Source organism: Equus caballus, chromosome 2 (genome assembly GCF_041296265.1).
Source record: "Equus caballus isolate H_3958 breed thoroughbred chromosome 2, TB-T2T, whole genome shotgun sequence".
Taxonomy (NCBI): Eukaryota; Metazoa; Chordata; class Mammalia; order Perissodactyla; family Equidae; genus Equus; species Equus caballus.
In genome coordinates this window covers 76,828,591-76,854,454 of record NC_091685.1, presented here as the reverse complement: position 1 = coordinate 76,854,454, position 25,864 = coordinate 76,828,591, and the positions used below count along the sequence as shown (strand labels likewise).

At 38.5% G+C, this 25,864-nt stretch overlaps 1 protein-coding gene across 9 annotated transcripts in view; it reads right to left on the bottom strand.

Moving 5' to 3' along the window:
• Positions 1-25,864, bottom strand: part of MARCHF1 (membrane associated ring-CH-type finger 1) — a 763,974-nt gene that overhangs the window by 406,411 nt on the left and 331,699 nt on the right. For 5 of the 9 annotated variants that reach the window (XM_070261421.1, XM_070261416.1, XM_070261419.1 and 2 more), the window contains exon 3: positions 19,983-20,191. The exons of the other annotated variants lie outside the window; for them this stretch is intronic. Coding sequence is in view for 2 of the 5 variants with exons in the window: in XM_070261419.1 (XP_070117520.1) it covers positions 19,983-20,081 (99 nt within the window). In the remaining 3 variants the exon portion in view is untranslated. The remainder of the gene's footprint in view (positions 1-19,982; positions 20,192-25,864) is intronic. 9 annotated transcript variants of the gene reach the window in all.

Below are 25,864 nucleotides of genomic sequence, written 5' to 3'. Positions count from 1 at the left end.
TGTTGACAGAGTCAAGCGTAGTCCTTAATAGAGATCAGTCAGGAGCAATAAAGGACAGGGGGAACAAGTGATCAGTGATCAATACTTGATCTCGCTGTGCTACTGCACTCCTTGTGATCCATTTATTTATTTATTTTTAATATGCTTTTTAGTGAGGAAGATTGGCCCTGAGCTAACATCTGTTGCCAATCTTCCGTTTTTTTTCTTTTCTCCCCAAAGCCCCAGTACATACTTGTATATCACAGTTGTAGGTCATTCTACTTCTATGTGGGATGTCACCACAGTGTGGCTTGACAAGCAGTGCCTAGGTCCACGCCCAGGATCCAAACCAGGGAACCCCTGGCCGCTGAAGCAGAGTGCATGAACTTAACCACTCGGCCATGGGGCCAGCCTCTCCACTTATTTTTAACTTTAAAGACATGTTTTAAGAAAGGCAAATCACTTTGGCAATCTGCATAACTAGCTCAATCAAAGCATTATAAGAGCAGTGTTTCAGGGCCAGCCCGGTGGCACAGCCGTTAGGTTTGCATGTTCCGCTTCTCTGCGGCCTGGGGTTCGCTGGTTCAGATCCCGGGTGCGAACACGGCACCACTTGGTAATAAGCCATGCTGTGGTAGGCATCCCACATATAAAGGAGAGGAAGATGGGCATGGATGTTAGCTCAGGGCCAGTCTTCCTCAGCAAAAAGAGGAGGATTGGCAGTACTTAGCTCAGGGCTAATCTTCCTCAAAAAAAAAATAAAAAAATAAAAAGAGCAGTGTTTCAATCCACAGCTGTCAATGTTTTTCTTACTCTCTCACTTTCTGCTCCATCACCCAGCTAGTTTCCCAGGTCCCCATTCCTTCCTTTGGCAAGAAAGAGGAACATTCAAAGGCTGTTGGTGGTTGTATTCATCAGGATTCTCCAGAGAAACAGAACCAACTGTACAACCAACAATTGGTTGTACAAATACAACCAATATTGTATATAATATGTGTATACACAATACAATAATATATATAAAGATATTTAATATGAAGAATTGACTCATGCAATTATGGAGGCTGGAAAGTCCAAAACGTGAAGAGTAGGCCAGCAGGCGAAGACCCAGCAGAGCTGATAGTGCAGATGAAGGTAGAAGGCAGCCTACTGAAGAATTTCCTCTTGCTTGAGTAGTCCACTCTTTTTGTTCTGTTCAGGCCTTCAACTGATTGGATGAGGCCCACCCACATTATGAAAACAATCTGTTTACCAATTTAAATGTTAGTATCATTCAAAAACATCCTCCAGGGGCTGGCCCAGTGGTGTAGTGGCTAAGTTCCCATGCTCTGCTTCAGTGGCCCAGGGTTTGCAGTTTAGATCCTGGGTGCAGACCTAAACACTGCTCATCAAGCCATGCTGTGGCAGCATCCCACATATAAAATAGAGGAAGATTGGCACAGATGTTAGCTCAGCGACAATCTTCCTCAAGCAAAAAGAGGAAGACTGGCAACAGATGTTAGCTCAGGGCCAATCTTCCTCACCAAAAAAAAACCAAAAAACAAAAAACCCTCCAATTTGACACACAATCTTATTCCATAATATCCTCCAATTTGACACACTAAATTAGCTATCACAGCAGTCATTCCTGGACAGGTCTCAGAGTACATTTCTAGCTGATGGGATGCCCATTAAGCATTCATGAGACTCACCCCTGGATGGCTGGAAATGTCTTTTACCCCTGTGGCAAGTATGGGCTGCTGTAAGCATTCATTTGCTGCAAGCATTTCCCTAGTAATAGCATCAAATTCAAAACCCCTCGTATCCATCTCCATGAGAATCCTTTATTGCAAATAGTCTCTTGTACGTTCCTTAGACCCTATTCACGGTACCTTATGTACCTCATGTATTCAGGAAAAATGAAAATCTTATTTTGGTTTTTTGGAAGGCATTTCTAATGCTCACTTAAAGACATTCCTGTTATGTAAACAAGGCAAAAATAAATGATGTGAGAGGAAAGTTTACACTTGAATTTCTACCTGGGCAATTTCCAAATTCAGCATTTGGGAACACGTTTTACCACTTGTTGCAAAGACAATAATTACTACCACATATTGTGTTTTTCTCTAAAATACAAAAAAATTCAATCATCTTCCATGTATTACTGTTATTAAATAATATTTATAGCACTTAATGCATACAAAGAGCATTAATCAAAAACACCAGTACACCTCGCCAGCATTTGCTGAGCTCTTCCTCTATGCCGAGCACTGAATCAATGCCTTCTGCCTTCCTGCCGTTCCAGGGCTTCCTTCCCAGTTGGGTACACTATACTATGTGCACTTGAGAGAAGCATGGGATTGGAGAGGTAGACACCCAAATCCTAATACTTGGCAATCGTTTCCTCTCTCACTCAGCACCACTCCTCTTCCATCTGCCCCACATCCAACAAACATCCCTCGGAAGTGGAAACCAGCCCTAGAAAATAAAATGTAACAAAATGAAGAGTAGACTTCGTGGCTCAGGAATTGTTTATCCAAACTCACTGCGTCGAGCCACAGTGCATTAATTAGGAGGGCTAAGCTTAATTCCTCCCCCCGCCTGTGTAAAGTAGGGAGAGAAATGGTGCTGTGGCAGCGCTTGATCTACAGGGCTGAGAGGTCCTAGAACTAGCCTGGATTTCAGAGCTCACAAAGGGGATGCAGCCAGGCATTGCAGCTAGCCATAGGCACACGGCTGGGATTTGTGTCAGCAGAGACCCTGTGGGCAGGTTGGGCGGGTGCTCTCCTTAGTGGTCACCTCTTCTCTGACGGCTTTGACAAGAAAGGAAGGGGAAGGCTTTCCTAAGAGAGGGCTGGAGCTCAGACACTACCAGAGACACAGAGGTCACATTTTCCCTCTTCGTATGCACAGCTGGTCAACTATTCGCATTTTCACATCTTGTGCTAAGCTCAACATCTAAGAATACCATTTCAAGTAACAAAAATCTAAGAGAAGGGTCATGAAACTCAGTGTGTTTCTTATGGTATTTTCTACAAGTTAAAGCAAATTTTGCGCTGGAATGAGGATGCTTTAAAATGTGTTCAAAGAGATCTCAGTCCGTGGGTTGAGAGATTTCAGGGAAGAAATAATGCTTCTTGGGGAACTGATTCTTGACAATAAAGTTGGTACATAACAGCACAATAGGAATATTTATTTTAACATAGTCTCCTGCTTTTACAGAAAACTAAATTCAATTTAATGTAAAAGTAAAAATGATTTTCCTCAGACTGTAAGTTCATCCCTCCATTATTTATCTTTAGTGATCAAAGTGGCATATGTTGTAGTCCATCTGGATGGGCAACAGATCAAAACAAATGACATGAAACAGAAATATATGCGATATACAACATGTTTCTGTGATCCAATTTTTCTTAAACCTGATGCAATGTAGCTTAATAATCAATGCATTTATCATTCAACAAAAATATGTAGATTAGAGTGGAAATTCAGAACGGTAGAGAAAATGACGCCATTTAACAGACGGAAATTATTCAGTTCATAATGCATGTTTAGGGGAACAATTAAGGAGAATGACAAAAAATAGTCTCAAAAAAATCTGAAATGTGCAACCACTATTTAAACTAACAGACTTACTTATATTCAAAGAAGCATATTTTTCATTAAATCACCTCACCAAAGTGACACTTGGGAAGGAGGAAGGCAGGAGGATGATAATTAGGACAGAGCAGGGGCTCAGTAGCTCTCACACACTGCAAGGGCCTAAGAGGGACAGCATCTCCAGTAGAAGGCACAACGACTTAATCCCTCTCATGATACGACATCTTTCAAGGTTCTGTTCATGACATCTCTTCAAGTGTTAGGCACATGATAGGTGTTTTAAAAACACTTGTTTGGGAACAAGCTACTAGTTTGAAAAGTTATAGTATGCTGTAAAGCTCTACTTTTACCATCTTGAAAGTAACCTGATGGGTAACAGGGACCCAGCTGTGCCCCAGGTCTGCATCAAGCAATCTGAGTGGAGAATCTTCAATGACTCTGTGTCCCATGGGTCCTGGAGGATCCTGGGGCCAATCAGGCCCGCTGGGGACTGCACTGAATCTTCCATTAACTCCTTCATAACAAATTAATCGTTTATGTGGACATATTTCAAAATAGAGCAAAGCAGATTCTAAAGGAAAAGGAACTTGACTTTCTCCACATTTGGAAGTTGAATCTCTTCTAGAACATTCCCTCCTAATCCTCTCTCTGCCTGTTCGAACATCTGAGTGACTGAGGAACTCTTCTCCTGCTTCACACAGTAGTCCCTTTTGTTTTCAGGCCAAAATATCCAGTTCTCAATATTAATACGATCTTATGTACAGTGCAAAGATTCTACCTCCTTGCAAGACTAATTCTGACCTCAGTTATTATACTTAGTCAAATCCCTCTTCCACCACATGAAGGGATGTAAATTCTATGAGGACCAGGCATTCATCTACGTGAGTACACTCTCCCTAGCTGAAAGAACAGCTACAGACAGTTAGTACTCAATAAGTTTTTGTTTAATAGGCGAATGAATGAATGAATGCGTGAATGGAGCCTCAAATACTTTCAAGTGTTTGAGAAAACAATGATGTTTGGTGAAAAGGAAGAAAATTACAGTGTAAAGAAAAATGAGTGAGAGTCAGGAAGCCTGCATTCTAGTTTTACTGCTGCATCACAAGATCTGTAACATCTTGGGGGATATTTTGATATAAACATTCTAGGGTCTATTTTTCTTCATCTGAAAAAGAGGAACTCGGTTACTTTTAATCTAAGTTCTCACCCAACTCTGACACTGTGTCCTTTTAACTTTAGGTTATGTATTCCAGTGCTATATAGAACATGGTTAGGCCCTTTCCACTAACTCAATTCTCCAAATAATTCCAAAGATTGTGATTTTATGTAGAATACTTATTCTCTAAGACATACCTATGTACGCTCCTAAGCAGACTTTTATAGAAAAATGGTTTCCTGCCTCTTCACCTACCTGGGCGGTCCTTTTCTTAGAATGTTTTAGTTAGTCAATAGAGCTCTTAAAATGCAAAAATTGGAACTAAACACAACTCTGCTGGCAAGTTCTGAACAGAATAGACTAGAGTGAGACTATCATCTCATTAGTTCTAAACACAATTTCTTTATCCCACACATATTTACTGTGAGGCTGTAACAAGCCCACACTGCTCTGGGCACTGTGACTATAACCAAGGAGAGAGACAAAGCTCCTCTCACTTCTGTGTCTTATTGCCAAGTAGGAGTAGACAGGGCAGGTAACCTCAGATTGTGATCCACATTAATGAAGCAAATAAAACCAAGTAGTGAGATAGAAAGTGGGGCAGGAAACTGCAGTACCTTTTAAGACAAATTCAGATAGATGGGTAGAGCCAGACACATAAAGTATTAGAGGGAAGCATTGCAGGTAAATGGAAACAGTAAATTCTAACCCCTGAGGCAGAAATGAGCTTCATGTGCTCAAAGTGGAAGAAAAGCCAATGGTCACTGGCCATAGAAAACCGGAGGGACATTTCTACTACATACAACAGAATTGCAGTGTTTCACAAGTGAACTAGTTCAAATTTATCACTTTAGATTTGCCAGTCAGTTTAGCTCTGTTAGTGAAGGTTCCACAGAGCCAAAGCTAGGGGAGGGATTGTCTCTCCAAAAGGAACTATCAATGGCAGTGAAACCAAGAAAGTGAGCAGGGAGCAGACGTTTGAAGCTGGCACACTAGGGAGGTGAGATAAAACGTGTCCCGAGGCATGGAGGCTGAACTAGGGTAGAGCTGGAGAAACTAAGGTGAAAGAAAGGAAATCAGAAAGCCAGGGAATGACTGAATGGACCCTGTAAAAAATTAAAACAGTCTTTGCCCATGTATTTTTTAAAAATATGTTCTCCATGGTAAGATATATTGGAAAGCTACTGTATTTACAGCTCTAGGGGCTAGATGAAAAGACTCAGTCTCTTAGGATATCATCTAATATTATTGAGCCTTCCAAATACAATATAACATATTTAAGAAGTATGTACGCCTTTTATGTTATCATTCAAAATATTATCAAAAGAGTGAAACATGAATTAGCCAAGGGAAAGAACCTTGTCCAAAGGATTTTGCAATTTGCATTTGAAATTGTTCAATTTTAAAAAATTAAAGTATACTCTACATTTAAGTATTAGATTTAGTTATACTAAAGCTATTTTTTGACCAAAAAAACCCCAAAAGTCTTAAATGTACGTTTTAAGAGCTCTATTAAGTATAGACATCTAAAGGGCTCTATTTAGAAGAATCAGAATTAGTCACTATCAGTGTAATTGTTAAGGTCGTAAAGTTAATTTAGCAGCTGAAATTAACCAATCTAGCAACGGCGAAGATGATTTCTATATGTAAATGTGGCATTAAAATAGATTGTCATATCCTTTCAAAAAAATAGTGTAGCAAGCATAAAATCTGTCTTTAAGTTCTTCAGGGACTATCAAAATGAGCTGTACAAATTTATCAAGAGTAAAGTCTCTAGAACAGAAAACATGAACATACGTTTTAAAGAAGACCACTGTATTAGTTTCCTATGATTGCATAACAAACTACTGCAAAACTTAAAACAACATCCATTTATTTAGCTCATGATTCTGTGGAGTAGTTATTAAGGCCTGGATCTGGCTCAGATCATCTCAGCGAGGCTTGTCCATACATCTGCAGTCAGCTGGTGATTGGTTGGCCTTTGGCAGCCTCATTAACATGTCAAGTGACTGGCTATCTGTTGGCTGGGGGCAATGACATTGACTGCACAACATTTCTCCCATGGTCTAATAACTACCTTGGCTTTAACCACTTGCAAGAAAAGCAAGAGGGCAAATGCTCATGCACAAGTATTTTTCAAGGTTCCGCTTGCACTGTTCTTCCTACTGCCCCAGTGGCCAAAGGAAGCCGGATAGCCAAGCCTAGAAACAGTCTTGGGAAGCACTACCGAAGGGCTTAAGTACAGGGAGTCAAAATAAATAGGGGCCATTACTGCAATTAATCTACCATAGCCACATTGAACAAACCTACAGTAAAAATAAATCTTGACACTAAAAAATGACAAAGATCTATTGCAAGAAATAACAAGTATTTTGAGAAAGATAATGAGAAACTAGATTTTATGCTGGATTAAGACAGAAACCATGCCCTTCTTATTCACCACTGTATCCTTAGTACCTAGGCTGTGTCTGGCTCTTGTTGGCACCACTAAATGTTTGCAAATAAATGAACAATTTTAAATGAAAGTGAATTCCCTCTTTAAGGTCTAGAATGCTAAATCATACCTTCTGCATTGCACAGTGGGAAGAAGCAAGGTAATATAGTGGTTTTAAACACGGCCTCTGGAGTCAGACTGCCCGGGTTTACATGCTGGCTTTGCCTCTTAATAAGTATGTGTGGTTAGAGAAAGTACCAAACCTTTACAAGCCCAAATTTCCTGAACTACAAAATGAAGATAATGACAGTTCCAACTTGTGATGTTTTTAAACATGGCTCCCAAGTTATTTGACATGACTCACTTCAGGAGGTAGTGTCTGTGACGCCTCCTCTTTCAATAGTGTGAGCTTGTGACTCACGTCAACCAACAGAGTCTAGTGAGAATAATGCTGCATGACTTTCAACACTCAGTCATAAAAGGTGATGCAGCCTCTGCCTTGACTGTTGGAATACTTGCTTTTGAAACCCGGAGCCTCCATTTGAGAAATTTGACTATCCTGAGATGACCACGCTGTGAAGAAGGCAAGTGACACAAAATGGCCATGTGTAGGTGCTCCAGTTGGCATTCTTATTGTTGGAGTTATTTTAGCCCACATACCAGAAATGTGAGTGAACAAACCAACAGATTATTCCAGCTTCCAACTTTGAGTTATTCTCTCCAACCTTCGAATCTTTCCATTGAGGCCTCCGGCATCCTGTAGCAGGGAATGTTGCTTTGCTGCCATGTTCCATCCTGCTAAGCCCTGTCTGAATTTCCAACTCACAGAATTCATGAGCATAATAGTGTTTGTTGTAAGACACTAAGTTTTAGGGTAATTTGTTATATGGCAATAGCAACTGTAAAAGAAATATGGTGCCTGGAAGAAAGATGCTACCAGAAAAACCCAAAACATTTGCCTCAACTTTGGGAGCAGGTGTCAGACAGAAGCTGAAGGACCCTGTGATGATTAATTTTGTGTGTTAACTTGGCTGGGCCATTGGGTACCCAGACATTTGGCCAAACATTATTCTGGGTGTGTCTGTGAAGGTATTTCTAGGTGAAATTAACATTTGAATCGTTAGTCTGAGTTAGGCAGATTGCCCTCCTTAAGATGGGTGGCCTTCATCAAATCAATTAAAGACCTAAATAGAACAAAACGGCTGAGTGAGACTGTATTCCTCCTGGCTGCCACTTGAGCTGACACATAGGTCTTTTCCTGCCTTCAGGCTTGAACAAAAAATTGGTTCGTTTTGGGTCTCAAGCCTGCTGGCTTTCAGACTGGAACCTATACCATTGGCTCTCCTGGGTTTCCAGCTTGCCAACTGCAGATCTGGGTAATTCTCAGCCTCCTTAATCACGTGAGCTAGTTCCTCATAATAAATCTGTTTCTTTCCATCTATCTCTCCCTATTTCTGTCGATCTATCTCTCCTACTGGTTCTGTTTCTTTGAAGAACCCTACTAATACAGACTTGAGGAAACTGCTAGGAAGGGCTGGAAAGACATCAAGAAGACAGCTGATCAAGGATAGAAAATTTGGGAAGAAATTGTTATTGGACTTTGAAAAAGAGGGTGACTATTGTTAGTGGCAGAAAGTTTGGCAACACTCTCATGATAGAAAAAATAGCTAAGGGGATTTGCAGGCTGTAGATGATAAGATACCAATGTAGAGACAAACTGAAAGAAAACTTCAGTTTTTAAGGAAAATTTAGAGGAAATATAAAAGAGCCAGGATTTGCTCTTTTATTTAGAAATAAAACCATTTCCCCATCCCCATCTCTCCCAGAACAGTCTCAAATTAGGAAAATGCCTCAGGGCAAATATCAAATCCTGTTTCCTCTCAGGTAAACATCTCAGGGTTAAGAGGAAGTCAAGGGAATGAGTATAAAAATTCTTTGGTAAGAGCTTAGAAAGATTGGAAGTGGTGCCTCATAAACCCTTTCAAAGAGACAAAGGACCTCTAAGGATCTTGAGCATCCTGGTAAGTTCTTTCTTTTAAACAATAGAGATTCTGAGAATTTTAAGAGCTTTATCCCCAGTAGCCTCACAGGAAGCCAACGTAGTTGAGTTTATCTCAAAGAGAATTGTGGGTATGACTTTTGTCTAATTAGGAGGATTATAAATTGAAACACAGGAAATCCACAAAATGTTTAAAGAAATTGCTCAGCTTTGACTGAAAGGGACACAGACAGTCCAAAATAAAAAGAGGCCTTTGGACCTGCCACCTTTTATGTGCAGGAAGCAAGCTTGAGAGGGCTTCTCACTTGAAGTACAGATCATATCCTATGGAAAAGAAAGAATAAAGAAAGAGAATCATGAGGCGTCGGAGAACAGAACCAAGAGACTCAGGAAAGTGCTTTTGGGACATAGGAATAGACTCTAGTCAAAGAATTTGCAATAAGTACCCAGCTGGATTTTAGAATTGCTCTGCACCAGTGACTGCTGTGTGTCTCTTATTTCCCTCCCTTTGAATAGGAGTGTCTACAGAGGCTATTCAACCACTGTATGTTAAGTGTGTGGTAGACAGATAACTTGTTTCTTTATTTGAGAGTTCTTCAGACTGAAAACATCCAGATACCAGAAGAACTGCACCCAAGCAGCCCCGCCTGCAGCTGGAAAGTTTAGATGCCAAGATCCTGGACTTGTAGCTGATGACCAAATGGGACGAGAATTCAAAGGACTTGGGGAAGGGAATAATTGCATTTTGTACCCTGGAATTCAAAGGAAAGAATGTAAGTAATTGTGGCCACAGGTGAACCGTAGTTGTTTAACAACATGAGCCCAGAATTATTTGACATTACTTTCATCAAAAGGTGGGATCTATATCCACTGTCCTTGCATCCAGGTAGGCACGTGAGCAACTGTTTTGACTAATAGGCTACTGCTTAAGAGACGCTGGGTGGTTTCTGAGGCTGGGTCATTAAAAGCAATGCAGCCTCTCATTTTTTTGTTGGAAAACACTCCCTTAGAACCTTGTGTCTCCATGTAAGAATTCTGGCTACCCTGAGGGACCATGCTGTGAGGATGCGAAGACATGTGAAGAGGTCACATGTAGGTTATTCGGTTGGCAGTCCTAGTCTTCTAATCATCCCAATTCAGATGCCCAACCTCTGAGTGACTGAGCTGTCAGATCATTCCAGTCCCTAGCATTTGAATCACCTCCAAGTCACAGACTTGGAGTCACAGCCACTCACTATACTGTCAAATTTCTGACCCACAGAATTCATACGCATTATAAAATGGTTGCTTTAACCCATTAGGTTTGGGGGCAATACATTATAGAAATAGCAACTGGAATATAATCTCCCAGAGAAGTTGTGAGTTAGCATAAAAAGCACATAAAACAATTGTTATTGAACATGTACTAAGTGTTCAATATTTATCAGCTAGAATAATAAGAATACTGATTATAAATATATAAAATATATATTATACATATTATATTAGTACCAGGATTAGAGAAAAGCTGCCTTTCCTTCAGAGAGTATTCGTTTATCAGGTTGGGCAGGGAGATTATCTGTCAATGCTGATTGCCAGAAATATATGTATGAAAAATCCAGGGAGAAAGGAAAACCTGATTAATAGCTGATATTTAGCCATCCACATTTAGGGCCATTAAGCCCAGGATTTCTACAATTTGAGGCACGTAGGGGAAAATGTTCACCTACTTTGTGGACATCATACAAAAGCAGAGGGACTGATGACCATTAAATATCATCTATAGCGTCAACCAATTCATGTAAATAAACTCCCAAATATCTCATATTCTGTTATTCCAATTCAAATTCAGTGCAGTGGCTTTTCCTTAGGCATTTCTCAATTACTTGAGTCATTTATTGATGCTGTAAACAGTGATATCCCCAAAGAGTATCAGAAGAAAAAAGACTTTTCACAGAGTAATTCACATAGAATTTACCTGAGGCCAATACCTCAGGTAAATGCTGTAAGTTCAACATTTATAATAAAGTCATCATTGTGCAGTTGAAGACCAATTAAAAGCTGTTCAACACAATGTTATTTTGTTAAGAAAAGTCTTATTGTGATTTAGAAAAATTTACAAAATTATCCTTTTCCTAAGGGCTCAAAAATTCACAAAATAATCATATGCAGGTAAACTTGCAACAAAGTTTCCCTTTTCAGTATCATGGGTTATGTTAGTTTTTCATAGTGTGGCCTGTTCTTTATAAAACCTGAAGAGTTGATGAAAGAAAAGGCAATTAAGAGTGTTACTACCATAAAGATAAAGTGAAAAGAATTATCAAAATAACAGATATTTACAGTACTCAAATTTAAAAGCCCATGAAATGTTGAAAAATACTTATGCTAACCTAAGTAAAGAACACTTGCAATGTGTGCATGCAGCAGAAGTGAAAGATAGCGTGTATTTCTCTATAAACTTTTGACTCTAGGAAATTCTTGGTTCAGCAGCTATAAGATTGAAGTAAGATGGCAAAGAAGAGCCATAAGGTTAGGTTTTACTTATCTAAGGTAAACAGACATGGTCTATAGAAGTAGAGGTCAGAATGTTGGCAAACTTCAAATAGCAATGAGTTAGCTTTTTATTTTCATTATTTTTATCACCATTATTGTAAAAGTCTCCATCTATGATGCCAACCAACCTTAAATATTTCTTCACCACTTTATCATTAATGGAAGATATTAGAGTCATATTCACTATGAACAATAAAATATGTTGATAAAAATATAGTCAACATAAGGAATTGTTTCCTTTAGCACTTTCATTTAGCATGTACTTAATGGTGTTTATTTTGTCCCAACAAATCTGCCTAGCACTTTAGAAATATTAACTCATTTTAATTCTCACAACTTCATGAGGTAGTCCTCACATTTGTCACTATTTTACACATGAGGAAACTGAGGCACAGAAATGTCAATTAATCTTGCCCAGGTCCTAGAGATAAAAAGTGGTAAAGCTCAGATTTGAACCGAGTTAGTCTCCTTCCAGACACATGCTGTTAACTACCTCACTCTGTTGCTTCGCAATCTAGGCAGTCACGTAGCAAGCAAGAGAGTCCTTCTAAATCTAAAGAATCAAGTTTTACTATATTTCCATTGGAATGCTTGCTGTAAAGGTGAATCTTTTTTGTGTAATTAGCTAATTGTATGCAGACACCACTTCTTTTAAAATCTTAATGAACTACAATAGTAGTTTCATAGTAAATGATCAAAGAGAAAGCAATTTTGCTACCGGCCGGGTGGCTAAGTTCGTATGTTCCACTTTGGAGGCCTGGGGTTCGCCTGTTCAGATCCCGGGTATGGACCTACGCACCGCTTGCCAAGCCATGCTGTGGCAGGCGTCCTACACATAAAACAGTGGAAGATGGGCACGGATGTTAGCTCAGGGCCAATCTCACTCCACAAAAAGAGGAGGATTGGTGGCAGATGATAGCTTAGAGCTAATCTTCCTCAAAAAAAAAAAAAGAGAGAAAGTAGTTTTAGATTAAAATAAAACATACTGCTGGAATTTGAAATTTTAAAGCTTTGTAAAATTTACACTAATAAATCTCTTTCATATTTTGTAAGTTGATGAAAACTAATTTTGCATAAAATTGTGTTACAAATCTAAGTTGTCTAACTTACACATACAGCTTTTGCCAGTAGCATTCCTAGCCACACATCACTGTACAGAGCTTGCTTGGGAGTAAACCTGTGCAGGTTTACAGGTAGGAATAATTACAATCTGTAAAAAATGTAACCATTTGTGAAAACATACAGCTGGTGCCTCACTTAACAAATGTTTGTTCGCTCTGTATGTCACACACGAGCTTTTCTGTGCCTTGCAGCACTGCATGTCCAATGGATTCCTGGTGCCAGAATTCTTTTCCTAAGAAACTCTCTTTTTGATGTTGACATCAAAAGTACAAATCCAAAAGAATTCAAAGTGTTCCTTTGTATCAGAGAATGTGTATTCTTTGGCAGTGGTTGGGCAAAGAGATCCCTCTGCAGTTGTCATCTTTGCCTTCCCTATCCAGATCTGCACAATTTGATGAATGGGATAATCAATGTGCAAAGTGAGAGGCTGAAAGCCACAGGGCAGATGCCCAGCACCCTGGGGCACTCTGTCCCTTTCTCCAGTCTCCTTTTCACTCTTTTAAGACCTAGTCTTACCCCCAGTTCTACCCTCGTGTCATGCCTATTTCAATTATTTAACGGGGTTGCAGAGGCAGCAAGAGAATGAGTATCGAATAGATGTCATTTCTCAGCCTCACCTGGAGGTTATGAAGGCTGCTGCAAGTGGCTCAGGGTGACATTCGTAGCAACGAGCTGGAGGAAAGTAATACTCAGACTGCGATCCTCCCCCTTAAGCAGCACCTTGAATTGAGGGACTCTAAATTCACGTTGGCATTGGCAGCTCTCGCTTTGTGCTGCAAAGAATCGAGTTAAATGTTGTCTAATCAGAAGTTCTAAAAATCCTGATTAATAAAACATGTGTAGCTACACCTGGTCTTCCCATGCTCCAAGACACTTCCACATCAAGATTTTTGTTCAAGAATCTCTCAAACACAATGATCACATTGAGTCTCATTAAATCACCCATGAATTTGGAATAATTTTTTTAAAATACACATCAAGGAAAAGTTTTAACAATCTACCTGCCTAATTGAACCCACAATTTTAAAAACACTGACCAGAGTGTATCAGCAATTACTAATTGTTTTCATTTAATCGTCAATAAAATGTGTTATTCAGTCTTACTTACTAATGCAATTACCCACAACATCTGTTTTAAATAAGAAAAATTAATGTGAATTATGCTAATTTCATTGCTAAAAGCAAATAATAATATGGAAATTTTCTGGGTTTCATTATATAAAAGTATTTTAATACTATTAGCTTACTCAGTGGAATTCACTCTAAGCACATGGGACTCTAATACTCAGTTTAGACTCGGGAGAGTAGTTGGAAAATGCTTTTCTGGAGAAATGAAAAAGAGAATTAGCCTTTCTACCCCCCCCCCCCCCCCCATCGGCATTCTCCCTATAATGTCGGACTCACACCTGATAAAGACACATTTCATTTGGTTAATACAGAGAATTCTGGGTAAACGTGCACGGGTTATTCATAAATTAATGTGTGTGATTGCTTTACCTGGATCCCAGCTATTTCCAGTCTCAGAAGTCAGTGGTTGAACAGGTGACACTGCAGGAAACTACTGTAACTACACTTTGGCAAAGAATTATTCAGGGCCCTGTCACGTTGTAAGTGATATCCAACAACAACAACAAAATGGCTTAAACAATAAAGGACATATATTTATCACTTCATTGGAAAGTTGTTTAGTTTTGAACAAGGGTTTGTTTCAAGCAAGGATTGACTTGGTGGCTCAACCAATATCACTCAGAACTTATTATTTTTTTTGTCTCTCTGTCCTATCTAGTTACAAGTCAGCTTCAGCATTAGGAGCATCTCGGGTCCCCTGGAAGCTCCAACATTTTCCCTCACAATATCCAGATCCAGACCTCATGTCCTCATACAAACCATCCAAAAGAAAGTGAGTCTATTCCAGAAGTTTCTAGGAGCAATAAGATTTCTCTTCCTAAAAAGTCCAGAAGTCTCAGTGTGTGCTATTGATTCTGATGGAGTTATGCGTCCATTCCTAAACCAATTACTATGATGAGTATTGTGATAGACTGACCAGTTTTAGCCAATCAAGGCCGATCCTGAATCATATAGCTGAAAATGGGCAGGTTGGTTCTCCAAATTATCAGTGTTACCAGAATGAAGGGTGGATGATGCACAGCAGAGACAACAGGTGTCCACTCAAGGTGAATCTTTACTGCTCAGTCCTATCCTGCCTGAGTTAAACATGCCTTTTGAAGACAATCATGGTCTTTGTGTGCCCAGAGTGGATCACGGCCACATGATTATGTTAAAGGAGTAACAGAAGAAAATAAATGCTCTCATTTTTGAAATGAAATCTAGTAAATGTACTTTTTTCTGCATTTCCTAGTAAAGATGCATTTTTCTCTGGGGGACAAGCTGGAGAGGTTAAATGACTTACTCAAGGTTAAAAGGCTTAGTGAAACCAAGATTCCATTTCAGGTCTCCTGAATCTCAGCTCAATATCCTCCCCACTAAACTATTTCCTCCATTATTATTTAATTTTACTTTATTTTCTAAATTTTAATGAAATTAATTCTAGCTGTATTCTATAAATAGGATCCATTTTATATCCCACCTGACCTTATGAGTCATAGACAGGTAACTGCAATAACAGAAACCCAAACTCCCCCATTCAGAGTCACCAGCTTTGGAATCACATTAACCCTTCTATGTTTTGGAATTATAATTTTGTGCCACGAAAAAGTGCAGTAATAATATAAAGGGCACTAAACTGGCATTCAGAAGTTTTTGTCCCACTTTATCACTAACTAGTCATGTGACATTGGCAAGTTATTTATTCTCTATGGGTTTCAATTATGGAATTAAGATAAAGAATTTTTAAGAGACTTTGTGATTCTGGGATCCTTTGATTCTATCAATTTTGCTTAAGGAAGGTGAAAAGGTTATGGTACCTTAATCGTAAAGTAACACATAGAATTTGAAATTGGATTAGTTAATCTCAAATTAGACTCTGACCCTGAGATTAAATGTATTATTTAACTTTTATGATTTTCTACTAAAGAAATAGAATTAATAAATCTATAACTTATCTACTATGGTCAAAGCAAAGAATATATATCAAAAATCCATATTTTTTTCAATTCATTGAAGTTCATGAAAGGATTGCTGAGTAACAGATCAGCAGCTATTTTGCGGAAGGAAAGGTGTCCCATTGGGCCATCATTTGAAAGGCAAGTAGAAGATCTTGAAAAGGATATCCTAGGAAAAGCGGAGGAGAGTTAAACATTCTTTTTGGGGAAAAAAAAGGAAAAATTGAAGTAGAGAAACTATGATAAAATCATGAAAGCAGTAAAGGAAAGTGTACATATAAACAAAAGTTTTGTGGGTTTTTTCCCCCAAAAAACCTTCTAAAGCACAGTTGCCCAGCATGGTCAGTTTGCAAGTGAGGAAGGGTTAGAAGCATGAGGCTCAGGTCCTCTTTTCCCCTCTTACGCAGTTCCCATCATCTGAGAATGGACTGTGCTGATGGAGTACACGGCAGCACGCAGTGCAGGTGGCAGCAGCATCCCTGCTATGATCCCTAGTTCATCTCTACATTCGAAACAGAGTGGACCTTAGAGACATCTGCTTAGAATTATCAGAGAATTATAAGAAGTACGTGCTAGAGGTTGACTTAAGACTGGAATTTACACAGTCATTATGATTTCCAGTTATAGAATATTAAACTAAGTTACCCCTAGAGTGCTAAGAATATTATTGCTCTTGTAAGAGACAGATATCTTGTAGACCCAAATCCATAACATGAATTAATTGCTGACTAATAAGTGGTGTTAACATATCTAAAAAAGAAGGAAAAAAGGGATTAATAGAAGCAAAGTGGCACACTTAGAAGAGTAGACGATGAGATTTAAAGAAGCTAAACTGGTCAGTCTTTCTGCTCAACTAGAGAATGAGAGATCTGGAGAGACCTAGAGCTGAGAAGCTCGTTAGAAAGGTCTCTTTCCCCATTGTTTCCCCAAAGTTGTGGCTGTCCCAAGGTGCAGGTGAACTATCCTCCACCCTAAGCCATTGAATTTCCCTCGTTGATTCGAGGGATTCCATGGATTTCCAAAGAAAGTCTGATTACTAACTTCCTTTCTCAAACTTCCCTGCAGCTTGCACTGAAGCATTCCATCGCTAAAAAAAATTATCTACAGGCATAAATTAATAAATTGAACCAGCTACATTGAATGTAAATCTATAACTTTGATTAGTCTATCCACTTCAAAAGAGATTGATCATCTCCGGTTGTGCTAATAAAATCTTGCCTCTGGAATGCAAGTCTGAGGCACTGTCCTTTAACTGACCAAACAACCCGTAGAGTGGACATCTCTGGAAGATATATATGCAGCCTTCCCCTAAACATCAATACCAACTGTATCCACACTGAATGTAATGTGTTGTTTTGTTTTATGCACTTCCAGGGTTATTAACCAAATAGATAAACAGTTATAATGCTATGCCATGCAAAATATGTCAAAACGTTGGGGCAACCTCATGGTGTAGTGGTTATGTCTGGTGCATTCCACTTCAGTGGCCCGGGTTCGTGGGTTCAGATCCCAGGAACGGACCTATACCACTTGGCAAGCCATGCTGTGGTAGCAACTCACATACAAAATAGTGGCAGAGGTGTTAGCTCAGCGCTATCTTCCTCAAGCAAAAAAAAGAGGAAGATTGGCAACAGATGTTAGCTCTGAGCAAATCTTCCTCATCAAAAAAAAAAAAGACGAAAAAAGTCAAAATATATATCCATTATAAAGCTTGGAGTTAGAATTATTATTTTTTCTTAAACCTTAATGCAGTTATTTTTTTACTGCTTAGATACTCTGGAGTGTAATAATAGTTAATAATTTCCCTATTTTCCCTTTTTTCTTTATGTGCCTTAAAAATACAAAAAAAAAAAATCTAGATATAAAATGTATAGATTAGTATATGCAAGAGACTCCAAGCTTCTAACGGAACAAATTAAATTGGCTCACATTTAAATTAGCAAATCCTTAATTCTGAAATTAGATCATTTGCCCCATAGGCACATGCATGATTTGGATAACTTTAAGACAAGCAAAACACACTAAAGAAACTTCAAAGGAGGATGTGTCCCATTTGTTCAATCAGGAAATGTCCATATGTGTACAAGATGCTTTTTAACCTTCCTTTAGAGAGAATCAGCACTTGAAATTACAGAAATCATTGTCCTGAATAGATTCTTCTTGCTTTCCAACACACAGGGTGTATGTTGTTTAATTTATCCACCTTAAATGGCATTTACAACTCTTTTAGACTACTTATTTAGTTCATCAAAAGAAGAGATTTAGTGGCCTGTGCAACTTAATATTATTATTTCAAATATACTCTTTAAGAGAAACTTTTAACTCCATCCTATAGAAAACCAAGAAGTATTTGAAACCTGAAAAATAGTTCCCTTTCTGGTACTCAGAACTATGTATATTTTTTAAAATAACATGTAGGCTGGGAGTTTCCTTTCTTTTTCTCATAATTAACCTAACTTCCTTTTTTTTAAGAATGCCCACTGACTCACATTGTGACATATTAAGGTGTGTTTGCCCCTGAAAGAAAGGCAGTTGTTCATAAATGGATACTTCTTTAAAAGATTTGTGAGGATATCTGAAGATGTGGCTTAACATCAATATCTGGATAAAGATTGTGGCTATTTTTATTTGAGATAAAATAGTTTCATTATTATTTCTGACATTGAAAAAAACAAGTTGGTTTTATTTCTTTCAAAAGTAATGTAAGCTATCCCAGCTTTATCTGATTCATCGCCAAGTAGACATCAAAAGCAGGAGATTTCAGTGACATGATGCCAAAGAAGGGGGAGGGGGCACCTGGAACTGAAACAATGTTTTCATTTCCAAATATCAGTCAGATGCTGATCATTCTGGATATCAAAATTGCCACCCGATATCTTCATATGAAGTTTCCTCCAAAATTATCTTAAATTCATACAGAGAATCTAGATGATGAGTAAGTAACGTACAACTTTTATAAATCTTGCTTTTAGCATTTCTATACCTATTTTCAGAATTAATCAGTGTCCCCCATTTCCCCCCCCATGCCAATAAAGCTACGAGCTCTTTGCTGTTCTAATAATCACATTACCAAGTCAAAGGAGAGAGACATATTAAAGAGAATATTTCCAATTAATATTAAGCTAATAATTTTCCTCATTTTTACAAAGAACTTTCATTCTCAGAAACTCCAGAATTACAGAACTAGAGGTAGGGCAAGATATTTTCCACAAAACTACTGAGACCTCAGGACTAGACAACAGCTGGGCTATGGAGACAAGAGGATTACAGTTTCTGGCATTCTATCTCAAGCTCCCTTTTAGGGAACACAACAATATTTATAATATTTTCACCCAATATCCTTGGTCTGCTCAATCTCTTTCTTAAAAAGCTTTGAAATCAGTTCCCAGCATCCAATCTTTTCAAGCAGTTTAACTTAGAATAACAGCTGCTAAATTTCACTGCCAAATAAAGCCTAAATGTCATAAGTTGAATATTATATTTCTCTAGCCCATATAAATTTCAAATAATGCTTTTTTCATGAAGAAAAAATACAAGTGAAACAGACATCAAGCAAAAGTAATACACATGCATGCACTGAATGAATACCGGGAGCAACAGATCCTATGGGGCAGGGAAATGTCATCCTAATTCATGTTATGTATTCAGTGACACGGCTGTCATATCTCTGGCTTCTCTGTCACTTTGTCAAGAAAGTTATTTTCAAACATTCTGGCTTAATGGGCAGTGGGCAGAATTAGCAAACATCAACATCAACAGCCCCACTGTCTGAAAACGGGTGACAGCAATGTCCACGGTCATCCAGGACAGACAGGTTGTGCCCCATGAGCCATAAAAGTCCCAAGTGACTCTGTAGAATGTTTAGAAAAAGAGGCATAAGTTTTTCTCTGCCGAGCAGCAAGTGTCCTTATGGATTTAGTCCCTTTCTTCATTCAGAAAATAAAGGTTACGTTCAGTATGTTCCTGTTAGTTACAAATGATTCTCTTCCAATCCACTATTATACACTGAAGGGGGAGCCCAGCTGCTCTGAAACCTTAGCCACATCCTGAGGCTCAAAGAGCAGCGTTGGCTGCTGTTGGCTTGGCTGTCCTATTTTATCAAATCAAACCTCCTCTTACCTCGACTTCCTTGTTCTTCTCTTTGTTTCTGCCCATTGCACTTCTCCCATTGCTGGCAGTCTCCCGGGCTGGGATTACGGAACTCTGGTGGAGGGGCATACTGGCGGGGTTGCAGGTTGCCAGTCCCTGATTGGCTGCCTTAGCTCTTCACTCGCCCTGAGTAGCCCACCTGCACAATTGTTCATATCCTTGCTCTGCCAAGCTCAGTTCTAAACAAAAAGGGGAAAAATAGTGTTTGAGACACTGTGCAGCAGAAGCCAGGGTCTCTGGCCAAAATGTCAAACACACTGAAAGGGAGTCTAAAAGAAATGCTGGAGCAAATAATCCAGGGAGTGTTGCATTCTCAAAAGGACAATTTACTGCAAGTCATAACTGCACTGCTTTGTCACTGGAGCACCCCCCTCCCCTAAGAGCATTGTGGGAGACAATTCAATTTCTATGGTACCTAATAACTGTCATGGAAACCAAGGAAACCTAGGTCTCACAGGCCCTTATTAGCAACTGCTTCCTTTAATGGCACAGACTCCCACATTTGCAGCGGCTGCCACTTCTGCTTTTGTTTCTCCTCTGATTCCCCAGGAGTCCACTAAGCACCCAGAGACACTGGATCCTGCTGACTAGGTAAACAGCAGAAGGCTGAAAAGCTTAGTGTCCTATTTGGAGCCAAATCTCTTCCTTGAAAAGCGCGGCTAGTTGGCTGTGTCCTTCATGCATCCTCAATAATCTGCTTAGGTCAAAGAATCTGCCTTGAAGTCAAGAGCATCGAATGAGGTGTTAAAAAATAAGAGGAGAGAGAGACAGACAGAGAGAGAGAGAGAGACGGGGAGCAAGTGCAAATCCCTTTCTTTGGCTGATTGTAAAGGAGAGCTGATGGTTCCCTGTACCTTCCTTAGTGAGACATCAGCAACAGGAGTCAGAAGACATCATCATTCTGAGGCACAGAGCGCCACGCTACCCATTTCATGTTTATTGCAACTCCTATGCTCCTTGAAATGTACTTGTTAGAATCAGTAGTAGCCTCTCCTTGTTTTTCCAGGCAGGAAATAGACTCTGCTAAGGACTTTATTGTCCTCTTAATAGTTACACAATTTGGAGAAAATAAATGGTTAACCCAAATTTCTGCCCCTCAAATAAAAAAAAAAAAAAAAACCAGTGGAGTGAATTCTCAAAATACATTAACTTTTAAAAAATTACTTCTCTCCTGTGATCTTTTCTTCTTTGTTAGGGTATTTGGTATTCTGTCTTTAAAAGAACAGTTTTCTTTTCTCATTTTAGATGCATGCCCTTTATATTTTCGGGATATTGTGAATAGATCAGATCTCTCTCTATCTCTTGTGTTTCTCCATGTCAAAAGAAGGAAAATTCTGGAAATCTGCTGTTTTTACACATCCTCAGGCACTGCTTATATGTTCTAATTAGTCCCTAATCACCGAGGAGATCTTCAAAGTAGTTTCTAGCTGCAATTCATCTCTCCCTAGCTTTGTATACTACTACAATAAGGCCGTTTTTATATGACGTTCCAATTTGTTTAAACTCAGGATAGAGGTAAAAAGTGAAAATAGTTGGTACTCTCATTGGCACCTAAGACAAAAATAACCAATGCAACAGTCGCTAAAAAGTCTTGAATTTAAATATTTGCTGAAATAAATACTTCAATGTACTTTCAAGTTCGGTCTAACTGTGTGCTCTTTTTAACGTAAATTCACCCCCCTCTGGCAGTGGCTCTCGCCCACCACCAGGCTCACCCCGGGAGATTTCATAACATGGAGATCCCTCAGCATCACTTTATCAGAGATTCAGGCTCAGTAAGGCTGCAGCAAACCTGACGGGGACACTTCTTTAAAATATCACAGACGATTCCAGTACAAACCAATTTCAAGAATCACTGCAGTATATCAATAAAAGAACCTTAGACAAAAAACAAATTAAAGTTTGCCTAGTGACAAATCTCTTGCTTTAAAATAGCAAAAAACAGTGTTAGGTAGCCCTAAACCTGGTGTTTGCTCATCGCCATTCTTAGCTTACGAAGTGTATTTATGAAATATAGGAGCTTTAAGGAAGGGACTAAAAACCAGACTTCCAAAAATGTCACGTCCAAAGTTAAGTGGATAATGCTTAAGAATTTCTCTAGCTTAAGAATCACATCTGTGACCTGTACATGTGAGGTGGGCGTTTCCTTACTTTAAAAGTAATCGTTAATCCCTCTATCTAGAAGGATTGTCTTAATTAAGGTTGGAAATAGAAGTCTGTAAATTCAATAGCGTGTGATGAATACTAAAACGTAAAGTATGAATCTGTTTAGAAAAGTGTCAGTGTTTACCTCCACGAAAATTTCTATGATAAACTAAGGCAGCTTTCCAGATAATTTAAACTTAAGTACTTTTGCTTAAAATATTCATCGAAGTTATAGGAAAGCAGATTTTTAGCTTGAATTAACTAAATGGCTGTCTTAATCCTGTACCTCATTATGTGTGTGAGGTTATCCTTTGTTTACTCTGAGATTTTGCAAAAATCAGATTTAAATTTCAAGTTAATTTGATTTGCGTGGTTGAGTTATTTCAATTAGCCTTCTTGTATTTTAAAATTTAGGATATAAATTGAATTTCAGGAAAAGGATATTTACTTCCTAGAGTGTTTTACACACTAAACAAGTGAAGGTTTATTATGTCTTTTCAAGTAAATCCTTCAGAAACAACAAGGAAAACTAATAACGAGGATGTTTCATAAACATTTAACTAGGATTGTATTAGGTATTGCTACAAATTAAGCTTTTAAAATTTTCAAATTGCATCAGGGAAAAAAAAACAAGCTTTAACTCTTTGTGTTCTAATACACTGCCGGCTTGGAACAATGGAACATATGTCAGCTAATGTCGATGACTCGCATTTATGTAACACCTTTCCTTAAACAGTTCCCAAAGTGCTCTGCCGACTAGGAGCAGAAGTCTCTCGGGGATGACTTCTTATGTAACAATCCAAAACTAGGAAAACTGTTGTGGAATGCATTTCTCCTATGGGAGCACGTCTATCTTGTGCAGAAATTAAACCCTATGGAATAAACAGGAAGGAATGCATCCAGGACCTGAGTACCAACCAGGCACTGGCCATGCTACCGGAGAAAAACTGTGGATTCTGGAATCATTCAGCTAATTTGTATCTACATAGACATTCACAATACACGATGGAGACTTCCAAACTTGATTTTTGTGGAAACTATTGACTAGAATTATTATTGAAATCATTCTGGAATATTCTCTCTCCACCTGGATACTATTGCATACACATGCTTGAATTACACGTGTTTTGCTTCCACCTTCTGATTCCAACCCTCTGGCTCTGGGAACAATACCTCAGTTACCGTCTCTGGCTACTAAATTTGGCATTTGCAGTTGGTAATTCTAATGCTAGGACCTCAGCTTTCCCAAAGAGATTCTGATTTGTTATTTCTCCTTGCTCTCAATGGCCTAGGTTATCCCTAGTTTGAAAGGAAAACAAAACAAAAGAAGACCTACCTCAGTCTTTGACAGGTTCAAGAAAAAAATGGGCCTCTAAGGAGTTTATTTATTTTGATTGGTAATTAATCAAGAAAAGAAACACAGTATCAGGCAAAGACAAGAAACCAAGTAAACATATGTTAATGCATTAATTGAACAGACTTATAATTCAATTCAACAAACACTTATTATGCATCTTCTGTTTTCTGAATTATGCTAAGAATTAACGGGGCAGGAGGTAATAGTATACAAAATTATGTAGGGCAGTCTCGGGAGTCAAAGAGTTTGCTATGTCATTAGAGAGATAATACTTACACAGGTAAGTCAGTTCAAAAGATATATGGCACATAATATCTGAAACGTAATATAGAATATTAAATGTAAATGTCAAAGAAGGTTTGAACACCAAGAAATCACCATAGGTCTAAATAGTTCATCCTAAGGAGGAATTGGGGCCCAGGTTGGGGCTTAGCAGAGATAAGGTGATTAAGTCACTTCAAGGCATGGAGATGAGTCTGAGATTGGCATGTGCAAGTTCAGGACATTACTTTAAATAATGTGGGAAATTACTTTAAGGTTATCAATTGCTTTCAGCCCTGTATGGCCACTAGAATGTGACAGTGATTGAAACGTGGGAGAGGAGGGGGAAGAAACCAGTTCAAGGGCTTCAAAGAAAGGGAAAGTCTATGCAAAGCAATATCAAAGTTATAAATACATTGATAGAGGGCATAGAAGTAATAAAGATAAGAACTTTAAGAGAATTCTGAAAATGGAAACAAGGCATTCTGAGCTGGGGAAAGGATATTTTACAACATCCTTTGTAAGGAGGAAACCTAGATCAAATGGGTTTGCAATGTGCCATTGCACAAGGCACTTGATGGCCACTGTCAGAGGTTATTGGGAAAAACAAGACTTTATGATGTATTGTAAAAGAGAAGGAGAAAGGAACTTGAATTGAAAAGCTATTTTTACTGGGGAAATGCTGAAGCATGTACTTATGCAGAGCTAGGGAAAAACTCAAACAAGCAAAACGAGATCAATGGGAATAACGTGAGGAAAAAATCAATTTAAAAAATAATTAAAATTTCTGGTTCTGAGTTTACAAAAACTCTGCAATGTAATTAAGCATTTCTAAAAGGCTATGTTTTCCTGGGTTCTGTCTGATTGTTGGAATCCAATTGTGATTATATTTGGCACGTGCAAGCATCTTTTATAATTAGAAGAACATCCTTTTAATGTAGAAATTCTGCCCCTGAAGATCTTTCAGAAGCAATTGGATGACCAATTTTTAATACTGAAGAAGGATGAGGGATAAGATAAACTCTCAAGATCTTTTATTTTGTTCTCTGGAAAGTACTGGTCCTAGTTTTAGACACATCTACTCTCTGAGGTTGAAACAGATCACAATGGAGCAAAGGAAATCATTCCAGTCTTTTGGAGAATCAATAGCAATCTTCACAGTCACATAAAATGTGTGATAATTATAGCAGGCACTGGAGTAGTCGCTTGTACTAGTTTCTATTTTTATATTATACTCATGACAAAAGAATATCATCAGATAGAGAATCTCCTTATTAACTTCATAGGACTGATCTTTGCTCCTTTCCAATTTGCTGAAGAAAAGAAAAAAAAAATCATTTTATTCTATTCTCTAAAAAAAGACATGTTAGAAGTAATCAAAAATCTAAGGAAAGTAAGCTTTAATTAGCTTTGTGGACATAATATAGAATTAAATAAAATCAAGTTTTTATGGTCTGTTTTACTTTCTTGGCCAAATGGACTTAAAATTTTGTTTAAAAAACAAGATTTACTTTGGCAAATTAAGTTAAACAGCCTTGCTCTCTAAGTATAAAAATCTGCAAGTTAATCTTTGTTAATGTTCTCTATAACTTTCGAAATATTAGTATATCTGGCTGAACAAGGAGCTAATAGGAAAAAACAAATCGCTTGGGGCAAATATCTATTTTTTCACGTATCTTCAGAAAATGTAAAGCAGTCATCCCAAAAGGATGGACTGGCATTTATGAGGGAAGGGGAGTCATGGTAAAAGGGGTTCAAGTCACTTGTTGCTTCAGAACCTTTCCACCTTTATCTCTGAGGAAGGCAGGTAAGGGGGGTATTTTCACCCAGGGCAATGATGCCCTCTCCCCTTCCATATTCTGGAGCTTCACCATCAGCAACTCCAGCGGTCTCATAAAGCCCAGCCTTCTCAGAGCTTAGCAGTATAGTTCCCCTCAGCCTTTCAATGACTTAATCCATCAGAAAATTAAAGAGTAAATTTAATTAAGCACTTCTTATGCAGTTTTAAGATATTAAGCTTAGGAGATTTGGCCCTGACATTCCTAGTCAAGCACACACACACACAGATGCCCACACACATGCACATGAG